At 40.8% G+C, this 19,301-nt stretch overlaps 1 protein-coding gene across 1 annotated transcript in view; it reads left to right on the forward strand.

The window, feature by feature from the left end:
- CTDP1 (CTD phosphatase subunit 1) overlaps positions 1-19,301 on the forward strand; it is a 189,663-nt gene that overhangs the window by 35,344 nt on the left and 135,018 nt on the right. The window contains exons 6-8 of the mRNA XM_074987564.1: positions 12,562-12,652; positions 13,554-13,720; positions 15,054-16,142. Coding sequence (XP_074843665.1) covers positions 12,562-12,652; positions 13,554-13,720; positions 15,054-16,142 — 1,347 coding nt within the window. The remainder of the gene's footprint in view (positions 1-12,561; positions 12,653-13,553; positions 13,721-15,053; positions 16,143-19,301) is intronic.

Below are 19,301 nucleotides of genomic sequence, written 5' to 3' on the forward strand. Positions count from 1 at the left end.
TCAGCCTACCTGCACAGACAGGGGGTGTTTATTTTCCCATATCTGGACGACTGTCTACTGAAAGGGGCCTCAAAGGCAGAGGTCCTACGCATGATATGCGTCACCGAGAACACATTTACTTCTCTGGGCCTAGTTATCAACCTCGCAAAGTCAAAGACCGAACCCATGCAAGATAGAGAGTTCATAGGGGCACGCATAAACTCTATCACAGTAAGAGTATACTTGCCCGACGCCCGCTTCCGCGCCATCAGCTCCCTGGTGTAAGTCATGACGTACAGCCCCATGGTGCCCGTCCTAACGTGTCTGCAACTGTTGGGGCACATGGCGGCAGCAACATTTGTGGTACAGAATGCCAGGTTACACATGCGAAGCCTGCAGCATTGGCTGGCGAGTGTTTACAAACCGGCATCCCACACTGTCTACAGGGTAGTGTTGCCCACGACGGAGGTGCGTAGATCCCTAGTGTGGTGGGAAAATCCCAAAAATCTGCTAGTGGGGGTGCCTTTCCACCAACCACAAATTTCTATTTTTCTTACTGCCGACACCTCCCGCATAGGATGGGGAGCGCACATTGGCAGCAAGGTGACGCAAGGGCTATGGTCCCCTGTGGAACAGGCACTGCACATAAACATACTGGAGCTCAGAGCAGTGTTCAATGCGTGCAGACATTTTCAAGAATACCTGCATGGCAAAGGAGTCGGGATCAATCCCGACAATACGTCCACTATGTTCTACATCAATCGACGAGGGGCACGATCCCGTGCATTATGTGCTGAAGCAGTCCAATTGTGGAACTGGTGCATCGCCAACAACATAACGTTGAAAGCCTCGTACTTGCCGGGCGTACACAACGTGAAGGCAGATCAGCTGAGCAGGCGCGTCGCACTCGCGCACGAATGGCAGATCCGCTCCGACCTGCTACGGCGCATATTTCGTACATGGGGGTTTCCCCAAGTCGATTTGTTTGCCACCCAGTACAACAAGAAGTGTCCCCAGTACTGCTCCAGAGCAGGAATAGGGCGGGGGTCCCTGGGGGACACATTCATGATTTCCTGGAAAGGCCCTCTACTCTACGCGTTTCCCCCCACAACGTTTATCCACAAGGTTCTACAGAAAGCCAGAAGGGAGAGAGCTCGCGTGATACTCATAGTTCCAACTTGGGACCGGCAACAATGGTTTCCCTTGCTTCTACGCATGTCGGATCGTCCACAACTCCCCCTACCGGTGGCGCCGGACTTACTCATGCAGGCTCAGGGGTCCATAGTGCACCCGCACCCTCAGGGTCTGCGCCTACAAGCACGGTTAATCCATGGCTCAGCGCCTTAGAGCACGTGTACGGAGGGAGTACAACAAGTCTTGGAGTGTAGCCGAAGGACCTCCACCAGGAGGACTTATGAACAGATTTACAGCCTGGTGTTCCGCCAAACAGCTCCCCTTGACATTCCTATAACCGCAATACTAGAATACCTGTTGGACCTCAAACGAGATGGGCTTTCTCTATCCTCGCTAAAGGTCCACCTCGCTGCTATATCAGCTTTTCGGCATACAGAGGAAGGGCCCACTGTATTCGCCCACCCTATCACCACAAGGTTCTTGAAGGGGCTGGTAAACCTGTACCCCCCTCGAAAACCGCTTCCGCCATCGTGGAGTTTGGACTTGGTGCTCAGCACGCTATCGGGACCACCCTTCTAACCATTAGCCATGGTACCCCTCCGACTCCTTACAATGAAAACAACCTTCCTCCTCGCGATTACGTCAGCCCTCAGGGTGAGCGAGCTCGCGGCAGTGATGGCAACGCCGCCCTGCACAGTATTCTCAAAGGAGGCGGTAACCTTACGGTTACACCCAGCCTTCGTTCCAAACGTTTCCTCGGAGTTCCATCTTAACAAACCAATAGTTTTACCCTTGTTTTACCCGAAGCCTCACAGCTCCTGCAAGGAGGCGTGCCTACATCTCCTAGACGTGAGAAGGGCGTTGGCCTTTTACATAGACAGAACTAAGTCCTTCCGGAAAACAGACAGGCTTCTGGTGTCTCTCGCTCCCAGGTCAAAAGGGGAAGGCCTCTCTTCCCAGAGAATTTCAAAGCACATTGTGTCCTGTATAAAAATGTGCTACGAGCTTTGAAAGACCCTTTGCTGGCCCCGCCTAGGGTTCACTCCACAAGGGCGGTGGCGGCGTCAACAGCCTTCTTCAAGGGCATCGCGTTAAAAGTCATCTGTAGAGCGGCGACCTGGTCATCCTACGACACCATCGCCAAGCATTATGCCCTGCATTGGGTATTCGAGGAGGATACCCGTCTGTCGACAGCAGTCCTCTCAGGGGCAAGCTGCCCATGAATCGATTACCCACCTCCTTACTTGGGTTACTGCTGGGTAGTCACCTATTGTGGAGCACCCACGGGGACCACTCGAAGAAGAAAGAGAAGTTACTCACCTGTAGTAACGATGGTTCTTCGAGATGTGTCCCTGTGGGTGGTCCACCAGCCGCCCATCCTCCCTGCTTCGGATCTCTGTCTGGTGTTTTTCAGGAGCATCCGAGGCGGTTGGTCAAGGAACTGGCGGGGACCGGATCACGCACATGGCCAGGGGCGCGCAAGGGAGTGGCGCGCGTCAGCACATGCGCGATCCAGGAGAAACTGCTAGAAGAATTCCGATCTGCGGCGCCGGGCGAGCCTGACACCTATTGTGGAGCACCCACGGGGTCACATCTCGAAGAACCATCGTTACTACACGTGAGTAACTTCTCTTTCACAGTGGCTATGTATACACTAGCCCCAAACTTCTAAATGGCCACGCAAATGGCCATTTCGAAGTTTACTAATGAAGCGCTGAAATGCATATTCATCGCTTTATTAGCATGCAGGTGGCCGCGGCACTTCGAAGTAGGTGGGGTCCTTTTGAATAGGAGCCCCGTCGGGACGAGATGCGCGGCGGCGAGGTGCGTCAATTTCGAAGTCCCCGTATTCCCATCAGCTCATGGGAATAAGGGGACTTTGAAGTAGACGGGGTCCTTTCGAAAAGGAGCCCTGTCGGGACGAGACTCGCAGCGGCGAGGCGCGTCAATTTTGAAGTGCCGCGGCCGCCCACATGCTAATGAAGTGATAAATATGTATTTCAGCACTTCATTAGTAAACTTCGAAATGGCCATTTGCGTGGCCATTTAGAAGTTTGGGGCTGGTGTAGACACAGCCAGTGGCTCCCTGTCCTTGCTTAATTGGTTTACTGGTTAAACTTGACATTTAACCAGTTAACTAACTAAATGACAATTTACATCCCTAGTTGATCACCCAATGAGAGTGCCACTTTAGCAGTTAAAAGCATAATGACTGACAGAATTTTAAGACTGTGAAATACAACACATTTGGCCTGTGTGTTAAATTAGAATAGAAAATAGCATGGCTTGCCTATAACTGTAAGTACTGTAGATGGGAGAATTTTAAGGCAGATAAGTTCATACTTTCCAATTATAAATTAATTGAGCAATAATTTGTTACACATGTTGAATATCTTATGAAAGTGTTTCTCAAACTTTTATACTGGTGACACCCTTCAGATAGTGAGCCTCTGAGTGCAACCCCCTTGTACAAATTTAAAAATAAAATGTGTATGTTAACACCATTATAAACGTTGAAGGCAAATTTGGCTTTGGGGGGGAGGTTGATAGTTTGTGACCTTCTCTCCCCATGTAGTAACCTTTTGACCCCCCAAGGAATCCCAAACCCCATTTTGAGAATCCCTGTCTTCATGTGTTGATGTGATTAAAAAGTGTAAAATTTGTTTTTAGTTTGCTCTGTGTAGAAGCATGTTCTTCAGAAACTGGAACACACAAATAATTGACCTATCTCCAAGTATTAGCAAGGTTGTAAGGTAAATATACAAATTTTTGTGACCTGGAATGAATGACTGTATAGTAGATAACCGATCTGCATGTGATATTTTGGACAACTCATGTCAAGACTGCCAGTAAACTCATTCAAAATACTTTAGTGTAGGCAGACCTTTTATGACTATAGGTTACCCTAATGTAGCTGAGTTTGGTTCTGATGCGTCCTACAGTAATAGTCCTTTAAAGCAGTGCTGTGATAATGGATATACCTATATGTGCAGTTAGAGGAGTATTTCCCTGCTATGTATTATGTTCCTCTATTCCATTTTATCACTGCAGCAGTAAAAATTAAAATATTCATGGTTTTCGTGCATTCAAAGTAGTGTGATCTACGGCAGTGGTAGGCAAACCTTGGCTCACAAGCCACATATGACTCACTAACAGTTAAAATGAGGCTCACTGAGCCCCACTTCCTTTCTCTGCCTGCCAGACTGTGGGGAAGGAGCTCAAGGCTTCTGCCAGAGAGCAGACTTGTAGAGCTAGATGTTTTTTCCAGAGAGGACTGGTGCCTGCTGAGGGTGGAAAAGGCAAAAGTTAAAACCTTGGGGCCCCTCCAACAGCTTGACTTAGACTCCTGTCCAGACACATCTTCCTCTCACTCTCAATGGGCCCTCCCTGCATCTCTGAGGTGTTAGGTCTGTATGACAATGCGGTGTCTAACAGTTAGGAGCAATGGAGGGGACTGTGCTTTAGCTTCATTTGACTGAGCGGGGCCCTCAAACCCTGGTAAAAATTGGGGTGAAAGGGAATATGTCGCTCCATGTGAGAGAGAGACACACACACACACACACACACACACACACACACACACACACTTATCACCTTTGGTTTCTGCCCAGCAGGGATGAGGAACTTGGGGCTTCTGCCCCATGGGACACATCTTGCAGGGCTCAGAGCTTCAATAGGAGCTGTTCTGAAGCCCCAACAGGCACCTCCTAAGTGGCAGAATCTCTAGTTCTTGAATGTCTTGATTGTCATGAGGTGTGGCTAGCCCTGATCTGTGGCAAAGTAGGCTGTCCTAGGATCAAAGTATGTCACAAGGGGCTGAGGATTCTTGATTCCCACTTCAGGATCAGGTTGGTAACTCTTGCAAGATTCTGTGGCAAATAAGAGAATAGCAGAATTAAAGCTGAAATGTAATTTCTGTAGTAAAGCCCATTGTGTGTATGTGTGTGTTAATCCCCAGTGAGTAAAGCTACAAAGTTTGGCATAGCAATTTAGTAAGTTTTATGACAGAGGTGCAGGAGGTAAAAAAACAGTAAGTCACTGAGAGATTGCCAAGTGTAGTTTTTCACTACGTGAATGAGTATGGGGATGTTGAAATGTGAGGCACAGGGAATAAGGTGTGAGATTTGGGAAGGAAGCACACCATGCAGCAGGGGTACTGTCCCATGTGGCTGAGCCTGTCTGGTTCTTTGCTTGGTTGTTGTGACCTGGTAATGTGTAAAACATAGTACCATAATTTGAACAAAGGCATTCCCCTACTCAAACACTGATGGTCTAATTAACAAATCTTCTCTGTTGGCCTGTGCCCTGAGACCCAGGAATTCTGTTGGTTTCCCTGCCTGTTAGATGTTTTAGAGAACGACTGCTTCTTTGAAGCAGCTAGCACTAGTTATGCACAAGAATGCAAGGGATGTGTCAAGAGCTTTCCTGCTCAAACTATTCCCATGGATGGTCAGAGAGGCCTACTGGGGACACTGGCACTGGGAATCCCCTCTGAACTGAGACCAACAGTAGTAGAAAGATGCCTGTCTCGCTTCCTGGTATCCTTCATTCAGCTGTGAATCTGTATTTCCATTAACCATATTCTATCACTGCGATCTTTCAGCAGTCCTCTCTTGCTGTACTCGCTGAAGAACCAAAATAAAGTAGATAGACTCATCCATTGTACCCTGAGACTTCATTAACATCTTGATTACATTTTTGGTATTTCTCTTTCAATGACGTCCTAGTTTTCCTTGAGGCTTATACAAAATAATTACATATGTTATCTCCCTAGGTTAGCTTGTGAAAGTGTTTTGTTTTTTTTTTTGTTGTTTTTTTTTTTTTAGTTTGTGAGAAGTACAGGGTTGTAACTGCATACATTCCCTCTTCCCTTCTCTTACACCTCCTGGAGATATCTGTGCCGGACATAATACTTTTGTTTGTTCTGACATCTGATTGATTATTTGAGCTTTTAAAGTGTATTAAGAAGGTCAGATTTATAATAGTGATATTTAGCATTTTAAAAGTGTGCTATGTACCCTGCGCTCTACATTCATTTATCTAAAAAAAGAAATGATTCAGTTGTAAAATTAATTACTAATTGTGAATTATAAACTTAGAGATAATGGAATGCTACACTTTCAGTAGGAAACTAAATTCTTTTCTCTGTAGCTTTATATTGTGTCCATCACCACTGTGCCTGAACATCATGAAGTTGAAAAATAATGTACATCATGGTGCTGTACTTGGTATTGTCTCCTTCCCATGTTGTGGTGGTGGTAGCTGAAATTTTGAATATTTTAAAACTGCTTATTATTACTTTATTTTAATTTTGTGGGTGTTTTTAATGCAATTTTGTAGCATGGAAAGAAATTCAGTGAGTTCAAACAGCTGGGGGACAGGATGATGGGAAAAGAGAGGTGTAATGATTGTCACTTAGTTTTGGATTTCTTTAGAATCTGCGAGTATAATGTCATTTTTAGAGATTCTTCTAGAAATATAAAAGCAGGAGAGCAAAGCTGATTATCATTTTTGTACAGTGGAATATGTAATTGATTTAAAATTATATTCAATAAATGGGTGCCTACAGTAAAATAGGAAGTAGATGTACATAAACCTATTGTTTTTGGTTAGGACTGTATCTTCAGTTAGGACTGTATCCTCCATATCATTCACTTTGGGGTCTGTTAAAGGCTTTAACAGTCTGTTTGGCACAGGCTCACCCACCATGGGTGGCTGGACCAGTAGGAGCAACTGCCTTGGGGGCCTGGTGATACAAAAGAGCCCAGAGTTTCCAGCTGCTGCTGATGCTACTGTGGCTGCAGCTGGAGTTATGGGCCCTTTAAATCACTGTTGAAGTGCCATGCTCAGGCAGGTAGGGTGGGATGTATGCTGTGGTCCTGGTGGTACTGAGGGCTGCCATGTTCCATCATGGAGTGCGCTCCTCTTTTCCCCGACCAAATATAGAAAATGTATGCTAACTAGTGAAAGGTAACTATTGTAGCTGAACAGGCAACGATATTTATGGCTTCATTGTGGAAGACAAGCAAGGCAGGTTGTTTTTTCTTTCTAGTGAATGCCATGATAACTAACAACATTATTAAGAGTTTTACATTTTTTCCATGACTTTTTCTGACATACTTCCACCAAGAAGAAAAATGCATGTAGTTTTAACTCTTGTGAAGTGGAAGTAAACATTCACCAGGGAACTGCAAGGAACCTGATGGTGAATTAATTGCTGGTTCTGTTGACACGTGGTCTAGCCACGTGATATCTCAGTTGTTCTTGTATATCTTGTATTCATAAAAAGTTCTATTCTTAAAGATTTAAGGACAGGCATTTTGTTAAATATATGAATAGACTATTAAATGAATGAATACAAATGAAATCTAATGCCAGTATGACTAAATGATAAAAGATGCTGGCTCGGATGTCACCCAGACAAACAAGGTCTGTAACACCAATCAAGCGATCGAGTTTGGTTCAATAAGTTGGTCACTGAAAGAAAATTACAACTACCTCATATGCTATCAATTGGAATGTGGAACGTCAAAACGCTGTGGGCAACTGGAAAATTAGAGCTGCTTTAGAAGGAGGTGTAGAGATACCGATGCGATGAACTTGGACTAGCAGAGATGCATTGGACAGCATTGGGAGAGATGTGCGGTTGCGACCTTGTTTGGTCAGGAAATGAAATGAAGCATGAAACAGGAGTTGGATTCCTTCTTAGCAAAGCAGCTAGAGGAGCATTATTGGGATACAAACCGGTGAGTGCAAAAATGAGGGTGGCAAGATTCGAAGCAAAACCATTCAACATCTCAGTCGTTCAGGTGTATGCACCCACGTTGAACAGTACAGAGGAAGAGATTGGGTTGTTCTATAAAGACTTGACAAAGACAGTGTTGATCATCAGAGGAGGTTGGAAAGTGAAGGTTAGAACGGATAACGAAGGTTGGGAGAAAGTCATGGGAAGGTTTGGATATAGGGAAAGAAACGAATGAGGTGGGAAACTACTAGAGTTTGCGAGGGAGCACGAGATGGCGATCAGCAACACGAGATTCCAACAAAAGGGCTTTAGGAAGTGGACATGGTGCTCAAATGATTGGAAGTCCAAGCACATGATAGATATGTTTTGGTAAGAAGAAGATGGGTAACATCAGTACAGCAATGCCAAACTTTCCAGGGAGTGGATATAGACTTGGATCACAGTCTAGTGATCGCAAATATCAAGAAAAAACGCAAAAGAAAGTGTAAGACAGTTTAAGAAAAGAAGAGGCATGGCAAGGCTATATGAGGAAGAAACAGGGAATGCATACAGAGTAGCACTTGAAGAGAAGATAAGAGAGTCGCAGGCATAGCCACAGCAATAGAAGAGGCAGTTGAGCTGACTGTTCCAGAAGAAGAGCAGATCAATAAGAAGTGGATTACTCAGGAGACGCTGAAGTTGGCTCAAGAGAAGAGAGCATTGGAGATCAGAAGAGATGTTTCTGAGATGGTGGAACAGCAATATAGGGTGGATGCAGTGAGGTAAGGAAGGCAGCCAGAAAAGATAAGGAGAAACGGTTAGAGGAGCAACGTGACGATATAGAGAGGTATTAGAGCGAATGTAAGACCAGAGAGGTGTATAAGACAATTAGCAATATTTATAGAAAATGGCAACTGAAGCAGGAGATGATCAAAGATGAGAATGAAGAAGTGCTCGTGAACAGGGAAAATATTGCGCAGCGATGGACGAGATATTGCACTGATCTATACAAAGCACAGCTGGACCTGAGTGTCGCAGAGAGACTGCCTGAAGAACTGAAAGAGATATCTTCACTGAGCATTGAGAGCGAGACCGATATTTCAAAGGAAGAAGTAGAAAAAGCAGTGAAACAACTAAAGAACAACAAGAGCCCTGGAAATGAGATAACAAGAGAGATGCTCAAATATGGCGGAGAAAGCATGGTTCAGGAAATACACCGACTACGTCATATAGCCTGGAAAGAAGGGAAGGCACTTAAGGAATGGACAAGATCCGTGCTAGTGACAATACACAAAAAAGGAAGTACATTGGAGTGCAAGCACTGCAGAATGATTGCCCTAACAAGTCATCTAGGCAAGGTATTGATGATGATACTGACAGAGAGACTAAGATCGCACGTAGCAGAACGTATCGCAGACAAAGAAGTGGGGTTCAGAAAAGATACAAGTACCATACAGCAGATATTGGCACTCAGATGATAGTGGAGAAAGCTCGATGAAAGAACAAGAACATTTACACTTGCTTCGTCGATTTTTTTCAAAAGGCAGTTGACAGTATAGATCAGAAAGTGACTTGGCCGGTGTTGGAGTCATATGGAGTGGATAGCAGACTGATACGGTTGTTGAAGGATATCAATGACAATGCTGAGGCAGCAGTGAGAACATCTGGGGAGTTGGGAAGTTGGTTTAAAACAAGTAAAGGTACGAGGGAAGGAGATCCAATATCACCAAGTATCTTCATCACGCATCTGGACAGAGCAATGGATAAGATCACGGAAGAGGTAGAAGGGATATCTGTGCATGGGAAAAGAATTAACAATTGAGGTTTGTGGATGATATAGTTATCATTGAGGAAGATGAGGAGAAGCTGGAAAAACTGCAGGTGGTAAATGAAGAAGGGAAGTGGTATGGACTGATTTTGAACATCAATAAAATAAAAACAATGGTATTTGGAGATAAGGAAATAGGAAGGAAGATCAGTGTTGATGGTATTGAAGTAGAAAATGTAGAGAAGTTCACGTATTGGGGGAGCAACGTAACATAGGATCTGGTCTGTAAGAAGGAAATAGCGACTAGAATAGGGAAAGCAAGAACAAGTTTGAAGGCGATGGGTAAGATCTGGAAAAGCGAAGAGATTAACTTAATGAAGCTGAGTGCCTTGAAAAAGTGTGTATTCAGATGCATGTTTTACAGATGTGAGACATGGGTGATAATGAAAGATTCGAAAAGAAGAATATTGGCGTTCGATAGTTGTTATAGAAAGATTCTGAGAATAGGATGGATGCAGAAGGTCACCAATGAGGAATTATACAGAAAGATACAGCCAAAAGAGAACCTGCTTCAGAAGGTTGTAAAATGGAAGCTACAACTATTTGGGCATATTTGCAGAATGAACGACGAACAAAAAATTAAGACCTTGGTATTCAGCATAATGGACAGCTTGAATAGGAGAGACAGACCCCACAGAGAATGCGTAGATGATATAATAGATTGGCGCGGAGCTGGTCTACAGAAACTAAGCCACTCTGCACTGGATGGGGAAAATTGGAAAGAAATAGTGAGAGAGGAATCGGACACTAAGAAGCTCTGTGACCGCAGTTATTGATGATGATGATTTTCTTAAAGCAAATTAACCTATTCCATCAATGAAATACTGTGTACTTCCCATATGCCATTTCTGTGAAATATATAAACAAATGGATGTTACACTTTTTGACTTTTCATTGACTTGGCATTGCTTAAGAAAAATAAATTTGAGAGGGATGCTCCATAGTAAAGATTGTCTTTTGATTATTTAGTTTTTGTTCAATTTGATACCAATCTATGAAGCTTCACTGAAATTTTTTTGTTTAATCCATATTGAGCTGTATTAAGAACTGGTAAAGTCATATGAAAACTTAAACTTTGTTGCTTTCTTCTTAAAGATGTAATGGACCTGACTTTTTTTTTCAAATACGAACTGTATTCTCAGTTGTCTTTTTACGCACCATTAAGTGCCAGGAAAAAGAATAAATTAATTCGACCTTTACCAAAGCCCAGTTAAGTAAACTGTGTTCTTCTGCATCTTCCATCATCATTGACTGTTAGCGCTACCTACATTCAGATTTCTTACCCGATTCAATATGACATTATAGCAAGTACTTCATTGTGGTTTCACTGACAAATCAGGCAGGAATTTACTAATGAGAATAGAAAGCTTTTGTTTCACTCAGATGATTGGCATGGGGCAGGAAGAGCAGGTGGTATGGCATTTGTATAATAATAAAATTTGGTGTATAATTTTCGTGCAACTTGTCAAAACATTATCACGGTTTGTGGCAATGGTTCTCTGTAGTTAATATTTTCAATTCATTATGCCTAGGTACTGCAAGGGTCTCTCTACAGGGGATGATTCTACATGCGTTTGCTGCAATTCTTAAGCATAGTCGGGTGAGTTAAGGTTGAACCTCTGTCCTTAACTCAGAATTTTCTTGCTTTTATGATTTTTAAGTTATTCCAAAGGTACATTTATGATACACACAAATTCTAAATTTTCAAAAGAGGTTAGTTTGTCCAACTTGAGACATCTAAAAGGGATCCTGATTTTCAGAAAGTTCTAAGTACAAACACTTTGAAAATCCTTATGGCCCCTGTAGCGAGCCTCAGATTTGCTTTCCTGAAGTAAATAGTCATGTCTGAAAACTTGGGCAATAGCATATAACATGGCCACCTTTCTTTTAAATATTGTTTTTGCAAGAAGTAATTATTAAAGGAGTAGTGAGAAATTCAAGATAATCTCAAAGCAGATTTATAATAAAATAGGTTCAGCAAAATGTCAAATACATCCATATGCAAATATGTTAATGCAGCTGACCTCTCTGTCAATCTAATTAGCCTTTCTTAAGGGACATTGTGGTTGCATGACTACTCTGAAAGAAAAATGTTCTAGTGTTTTATGTACCCTGGATGTGAAATTTTGCTGAATGGATTGTATTTTATCTTGCCTTTAAATTAGCTAAGACACCTTGTTGCATTCCTTCTTAACAAAGCGCAGTCAGCAAAGATTTATGTAAATAGGACTAATGTTTCAAGAAATCCTTTTATTTATTTTTAATACAAATGCATTAAAAATATTGTAGGTACAATTTAAAACCACAAATGCATGAGTATAAGCTGAAGCGGCCTCTTAATTTACCCGTTATGCTTAAGCATTGCAGTACTTTGCTAATTCACAAAAGACTCCTCTGCAGAACCTAGGCACAATGTGCTAAGGACAGGATTTAGTGTTTAAGAACATACTGTAGTCTTATAAATGGAAGTTGCCATAACCTTACTTAATTATCACCTGCGCTTGATTCCTTTTACCTTAATTATTCACTGATTGCACAAGTTAATTTTGTAACTTCATTATTGTTTCTTTGTTCAAAGAATTAGGATATTGGATATTCAAAATAAGTGTCCCACTGAATTAGTGACAGGTATCCAATCTACTGTGTTTGCATGGTATAAAATGAATACATTTTGGAGCTTAGGTATCTCAGTGCATTTTTTGATTACACTAATATTGCAAAGTTTATTTTAATTTTCAAATTGAAAATCATTGTTGCTTCATTTGTTCTGCTGTTAATGCATAAAGATGGGCTCAATGTAGAATGATGTCACAGACTATGAAAGCGGAGTATGTAGAGTAACAGGGATGAAATGCTGCAGTGAAGAAATCTTAACTTCAAATTCTTCTTTCAAAAGGATTTTTGGACCCTGAAAAGAAACTTTTTTCTCATCGGATATTGTCAAGAGATGAATGTATTGATCCATATTCTAAAACTGGGAATCTTAGGTATGTATGGTAGCATGAAACTTCTTAATAGATTATGTGAGAGAGCAGAATGTTGGGAACATAAATGTTAAAGGAAGAAATTGTCTCTCTCCGCTGTACCCTCTAAATCTGTGCCTATTTTATTTCATCTTGTGGTTTGTTTCATGATATAATTTGTGCATTTTTATATAGTAGCATCTTCCAAAATTGGAACCAGCAACTAGATGCCTACATTAGTATTTAGGTACTTACATGGCTTGACTTTCAAAACCATTGCCATATTGGAGCTGTTGCTTTGAGAGGAGGATTCATCACAGCAAATTTATATTTCTTTCTTATCCCGGGTATATTTTTGAATTTGTCATGCGTATTCTCCTGTCAGGTTTATGATCAGTAAATACTAAGACTTCTTGCTTAGATGTAATCCTCTCTGGGATGAATTTGTGAACAAGTTACTTTGCAATACTATTCCTGTTCCTTTATTGCTGACTTATTTTGTAGTATTTAAGTAAAAGCTCCTAATCCTGAAATTCAGAGTCATACAGGATGTGTTGCAAAATTTAAATTTTGGTGCGCTCATATTTTTTGACCACTAGAATTGAAGGGAACAAACAAGATATAATTGCTGTATTTTGTATAATAAATATTTCTGTGTAACTAACTTGAAAACTTCTTTTAAAAACCACAAAGGTGATTGGTAGAGTAACTAGTACAAAGAACTGCCGATTGTATGATAGCAGATACAGCTATATTAATTGACTCATCAGGAGTCCTAATAAATATGTTAATTTTTTTCAAAAATCATTCATGCTCAGTGCCCATGCCCATTTGACACACACAACTAACCGGAATGTCAGCGCAGAGTATGCATTAAATAGTTATCTTAACAGACAGTAAATACAAGCCACTTTTTTTCTTTTAGAAATCTCTTCCCTTGTGGTGACTCCATGGTTTGCATTATTGATGACCGAGAGGATGTTTGGAAGTTTGCACCCAATTTGATAACTGTAAAGAAATATGTATACTTTCAGGGCACAGGCGATATTAATGCACCACCTGGATCAAGGGAAGCTCAGATGAAAAAGAAGGGTAATGCCATTTTATTTATATACTTTTTGAGCGACAGTTGACTAGCAAACCAAAACCATGCTAACAAAGTGTTCGTCTAAGACCAAGAAACTAATGGTATGGTGTGGTTTCAGTGTCTACCAAGCTCATCCATTTTGTATTTGACAGACAATTTGTTTTCGGAATCTTAAGAGGGTACCGTAAACAGTGGAAGAACACGTACTACAACAGTGGTTTTCACCTAGGAAAATAGGTCTGCAAAGGTGATGCCTGGGAAGCCCAATACATCCAGGATTTACTGAAGAGGAATTTTAATGTTTTTGCAGTTAGGGTATTTTAGAGAAGCTTTCATTTTTAGGATAGGTAACATTTTTCTGTACGCATTTAGTTCCTGCTGAGCATGTTTGCCATCTAGAAATTAATTTGGTTGTGTTATTTTACTCTGGTAATGTTTCATATGATTGAAAGGTCTACAAGGAGGAAGGAATAGTCTGTCTACGTCTTAAAATATAGTATGAGATCAGCATGCTGTATTGGGAGTAATGGTGATTAAGGGGCTGTCAGGTCACGTGTATACCTTTTTATGAGCAAGATATGGTCATCTCTGCTAAGAATGGTCTTGGTTATTCCTGCCAAGAATATTAACTGCATGTCTGCTGTTTGGTTGATTACTGTTCTTTCTCGTTACAGACAGCTGCCCAAAAATCTTGTCTAAAAACTATGTACAGAGTAATCCTTTTTCTGCATGTGAGCACATTGCTCTCATTTGTTGCATCTCACTTATTGCCTTCATAAAGGTTTTGATCAATATAATGTGATGGTAGTAAATATTTTTTCACTTTCTAAAGTATTTTCTTATTTGTATGTTCAATCAGATCGAAAAACAGATGGTGGGGGAAAAACATTGGCAGCACTAGCAGGGTCATAAAGAGGAATAGTGTTACGGTTGATCCTCTGGAAATATGTTTTCTCCCCGTCTGTGACTTTTGGCAAGTCATTTTTAATGTGTGTTGTCCATCTAAAAGTGAATGATACTTCCTTACCTAATTAGGTAAAGGCATTATATTTTTTGAGGGAGTCAATGTGAGAGCAACATAAATGGGGAATTTTAAAGAGGCTTTTGAGAGTTAGGCACTCCACTTCTCTCAAGTTTTATTAAGAGCTGAATTCCTGCAAATCTCTTAAGCCATTTGAAAATCCCAGCTGAGAGTACGTAGATAAGTTTCACTGTAGGTTGAATTCATTTAATATATGGAAGGGAGGAAGGATTTTGAGTTTCTGAAAGCATGATTAAAATCTCTTGGAAAGCTAAAACGTGGATATGTCATGTTTGTGTGTGTCTATCTCTCTGCAGTAAATCATTCTTCAAAGACAACTGAAGCATCTGATCCTGCAGATGTAACAGGAAAAGATTCTGAAGAAGCAAAGAACGTTACATGTGCAGATGAACAAAGCAATGGTCTTAAGAAATCTACAAAAGAGACATGTACTACAAATGGTAGTAGTGTGATGAGCAGTGAAACTTGTAACTGGGGGTTGAATTCCAGTGATAAATTAAATGTTAGAGACTCCTTAACGGATACAATTGATCACAAAACTACTGCTGCCATCGTTAATGATTTGGCACGTCTTAATGAGTCTCGGATCTCTTCAGAACAAGGTAATAGGACTGTTACAGAGAAGCAGCAGACCCAAGACAAGGCAAGAAATGACTTGGACTTTGAATTGTCTAGTGATAGTGAAAATGACAGTGGATTAGATGCTAGGAAGTCATCATCCTCATCATCAGATAGTGAAAATGAGGAAAAGAGAAGCTGGAAAAAATCAGAGCAGCCTGTACAACAGGATGATTTGCTACAAGAGTGTTGCACAGACATGAGTGGAGTAAAAGATATTCAAGTGAACCATTCTGGGGAGGTGACAGCTCCTCCTAGCATATATCCTCATGGCAAGACAGTTGATCTTGAAGTGCAAGACGAAGGTGAACAAGTCAGCCTTTGTGATCTGGGAAATGGGTGTGCAGACAAGAAAGAGGCAGAGACAGAGTCTCAGAATAGTGAGCAGTCTGGGATTACAATGGGTGAGTCTTTAGATCAGAGTATGGAAGAAGAGGAAGAAGAAGACACAGATGAAGATGACCATTTGATATACCTCGAAGAGATCCTTGTTCGGGTGCACACTGATTATTATACTAAATACGATAAATATCTGAAAAAGGAGATCCCTGAAATTCCAGACATAAGAAAAATTGTACCAGAACTGAAAAGCAAGGTATTGGCAGATGTTACCATAATATTTAGTGGACTTTATCCGACAAATTTCCCAATAGAAAGAACCCGAGAGCATTACCATGCTACAGCACTTGGAGCTAAAATTACAAAGAACCTAGTACTGAATGCTGATGACCCCAACAAGCCAACCCATCTGATTGCAGCAAGGGCAGGTAAGTAGGTGAAATTCATCCATTTTTTTTTTTAATTTAGTTGTTATTTTCCCTCACGATTTTGGTTATATAGAAAGTTGATTGAAGACTTGAAAAGGCTGGTCACCTTTCGTATTGATTTCAATGGGGGCCAGGATAGCTTAAAGATTTACTGCAAATCAGCTTTAAAACGTCCTGTATCCTTTTTGTTTCCTTGTGGTTAAGAAATTTTTAAATTGCTATTTTTAAAAGAAAAACAAAGATCAAATCTGATCTTTCATGGTCTTGAGCATGTCAGTTGAGAAGTGTATTGTTAGCATTCATCCTTTGATTGAACGGGAGGAGGTACTAGGTTGTTCTATAGTTAGTGATGTATTGTTGAAGAGGCGTAACTGAAACAGAATAAGTGCTAAGCAGTCCTGACTTAGAGTTCTCCTCTCACTTGCTCAACTGTCATTTGTGTTTCTTCTGTTATGGTCATTTCATTCCATTCTCAGTTTATCCTTGTCTTCCAGGCTAGATGAGACCTGAATTCCTAACATGATAAAAAATAAAAACACCTTTTAGTTCCTCTTTATACACATGAAGAAGCAAAGAATAGGAGTCAAAACTTTTCAGGAACCGTCAATTTATTTCCATAGCTTACCTAGTTTTCATAAGATTTGAGTGTGCAAAAAATAGGAAATTTCATTTGAAAGCTTTAACAGTATTTTAAAACATAATAGCTTATTTTTGTTCATGTGATGAAGCTTTTTCCACCTAAATTTATAATTTCAGTGAAAGCTCATAATATTTCCACTTTAGTAGTCCAACCAATTCAGTCTTCCTTTTTATTGAAAAGGAAATGTTTTTATGTTCATCATGAGTTCTGCACTGAAACAGTGGTAATTTCTAGGTTCCCAAACTTTGGTCTTTGCTACACGTAAGGCAGTTTTTTCATCCTGATCTTGGTTTCAGTGGTTTAAAAACCATTTGGCTGGATGAATGGTAATTAAGGTCTTGTCTTCACTGCCAAAAAAGGGGTGTTACTATAGTTATATAACCAGCTTGGATTAATTATCTCATTGCAAAATCCTAGTGGAGACAAGGCAGAGGTAAACTTTTACTGTGTCAGAGCCAGGTAAGAGATCAGTGGGCAGGGTGTTTGCATGTCATGCTGATCTTGGCTAGGTACATTGTGATAAAAGCTACTTGTTCCTTATTTCCACTAGACTTTTACAGGGTAATAGCGCACCTTAGTTACTACGTCTTAATACACAACTTTATTGGCAGTGAACATGTAGGTAAAGTATCCAGCTTGGGAACTGAGTGGAGTTGGGGACACCAGTCCCTGCTGGTTTACTAGTTTGGATTGTGCATTCATATAATTCCCGTTTTGTGAATGTTTGGTGCACGCCTCTGAAAGCTTGATCCCTCAGATTCTACCGCAGTTGCTGCTGAGCAGATCTTATTCTTGGAGTTGTGCTGATGTCAATGCAGTTTCATCAGCTAAGAAACAAGAAATGTGAACCACATTCCATTGGAAATATAAATCGCTTTATAGTATTATAGTAATAAAAATAATTAATTTAAATCTTTTGTGCTTATTCAGATTTTTTCATTACAGATTACAAAATGTCTCATTTGAAAGGGGGTTTGCCTCTTATGGCCTCTAATCAGTTTTGTTTTTTTTTTTGGCATAAAAGCAGTAATCCTGAATTTATGACCAAAATATTTCCATGACAGTGTGGCTCACGATAATTACACACTTGCATTTTGCTGCATGAAAGCTGAGGTGAGGGGAAAACAAAGCTTGAATGTTTGAGTGAAATAAGTTTTGATGAAAGAATAGAAGAAGCTAGCTTAATAACTTGCTTTTTGTAGATGTTCTTGTTGTCACCCCCTTAGTGGTGTAAAGTAAAAGATAAATCAAAAGTAAAGTAGTTTTGAATAGCTATATAAAAGAGTGGAGAGAGAAAGTAAGTATTGATGTCCTAATAGTATCCATATTTAACCCTTTTTGCTTTGCTGTTCAATAAGAATGAAGATGAAGGGAACTGAAGATCAGTTTTCTGGAAAATGTCCTCATGTATTTTGTTGTCTAATTTGTAGGGCTGGGTATAAAAATCTTGTTCTCTGGGGCTGTTCTTCATATCCAAAAATTAATTTTACTGTGAAACATAATTAAACTGAGATTATTCAGGACTGCTTTTTAATCTCATTATTTGTGATTGCTTTTCGATTGTTAGCCTTAATTTTACATGAAAACTTCAGTTCTTCAGAAATAGATGGCTTGTGTTCTCACCTTCATCATGAGGAGCTTCTGTTCTTGACTAGTGAATGGACATTTTTAACTTCATCTGATTTTTGAGATGAGGCTCTAGATCCCCAGACTCTCAGTAACATAATTTAGAAAGCAAACTATAAAACAAACCACCTGTGGACAGAAGTCACAGGTGCAGTGTAGTGATGAGTAACTTGCTGTATTCAGTGATAACTCACTGCATGCGTCTGCTCTGCACCGATAGCCAGCGCAGCAGACTCTGAGAGGACCCCCTTCCCCCCCCAGGACCACTGTATTGGATGAAGGTACCAGGCCAGGTTCATTGTCAGTGACGCCCAGTCCCAGTGTCCTGACTCAGTCTCTATTGGTACATGAACACATGCTGCAATTGACCCTCTCAGTCAGTGGTGGGATTTTCCATTGCCTGCTATGCTGGACAAGGACAGCCCATCTGTGATACATCTTTGTACACAGATACAAACAAGTTACACATCACTCCTGACGTATCAGGATGCCTCCCTCTGACATACCTAGCTATCACCAAAAAAGCAGTCATGTAATACTTTAAAGACTGACTAACAAAATAATGTATTAGGTGATGAGTTTTGGTGGGACAGACCTACTTCTTCAGATCTATAGACTGTTCTGTTCTGGAAAGGCTATAGATCTGAAGAAGTGGGTCTTTCCCACCAAAGCTCATCACCTAATAAATTATTTTGGTAGTCTTTAAAATGCTACATGACTGCTTTTTTATTTTGATAGAATACAGACTAACATGGCTATCACCCATTACCTTGTATAGGGTGATTTTGATCAAAACATTGCTGTCTGTTATGCTGTCATCTTGACGATATCGGAAACCTGGCTAAGCCTATGGCCCTGTTATCTGTGGGGAATGTATTGCTACCAAGATCTTT

This window comes from Carettochelys insculpta, chromosome 2, assembly GCF_033958435.1.
Source record: "Carettochelys insculpta isolate YL-2023 chromosome 2, ASM3395843v1, whole genome shotgun sequence".
NCBI lineage: Eukaryota > Metazoa > Chordata > Testudines > Carettochelyidae > Carettochelys > Carettochelys insculpta.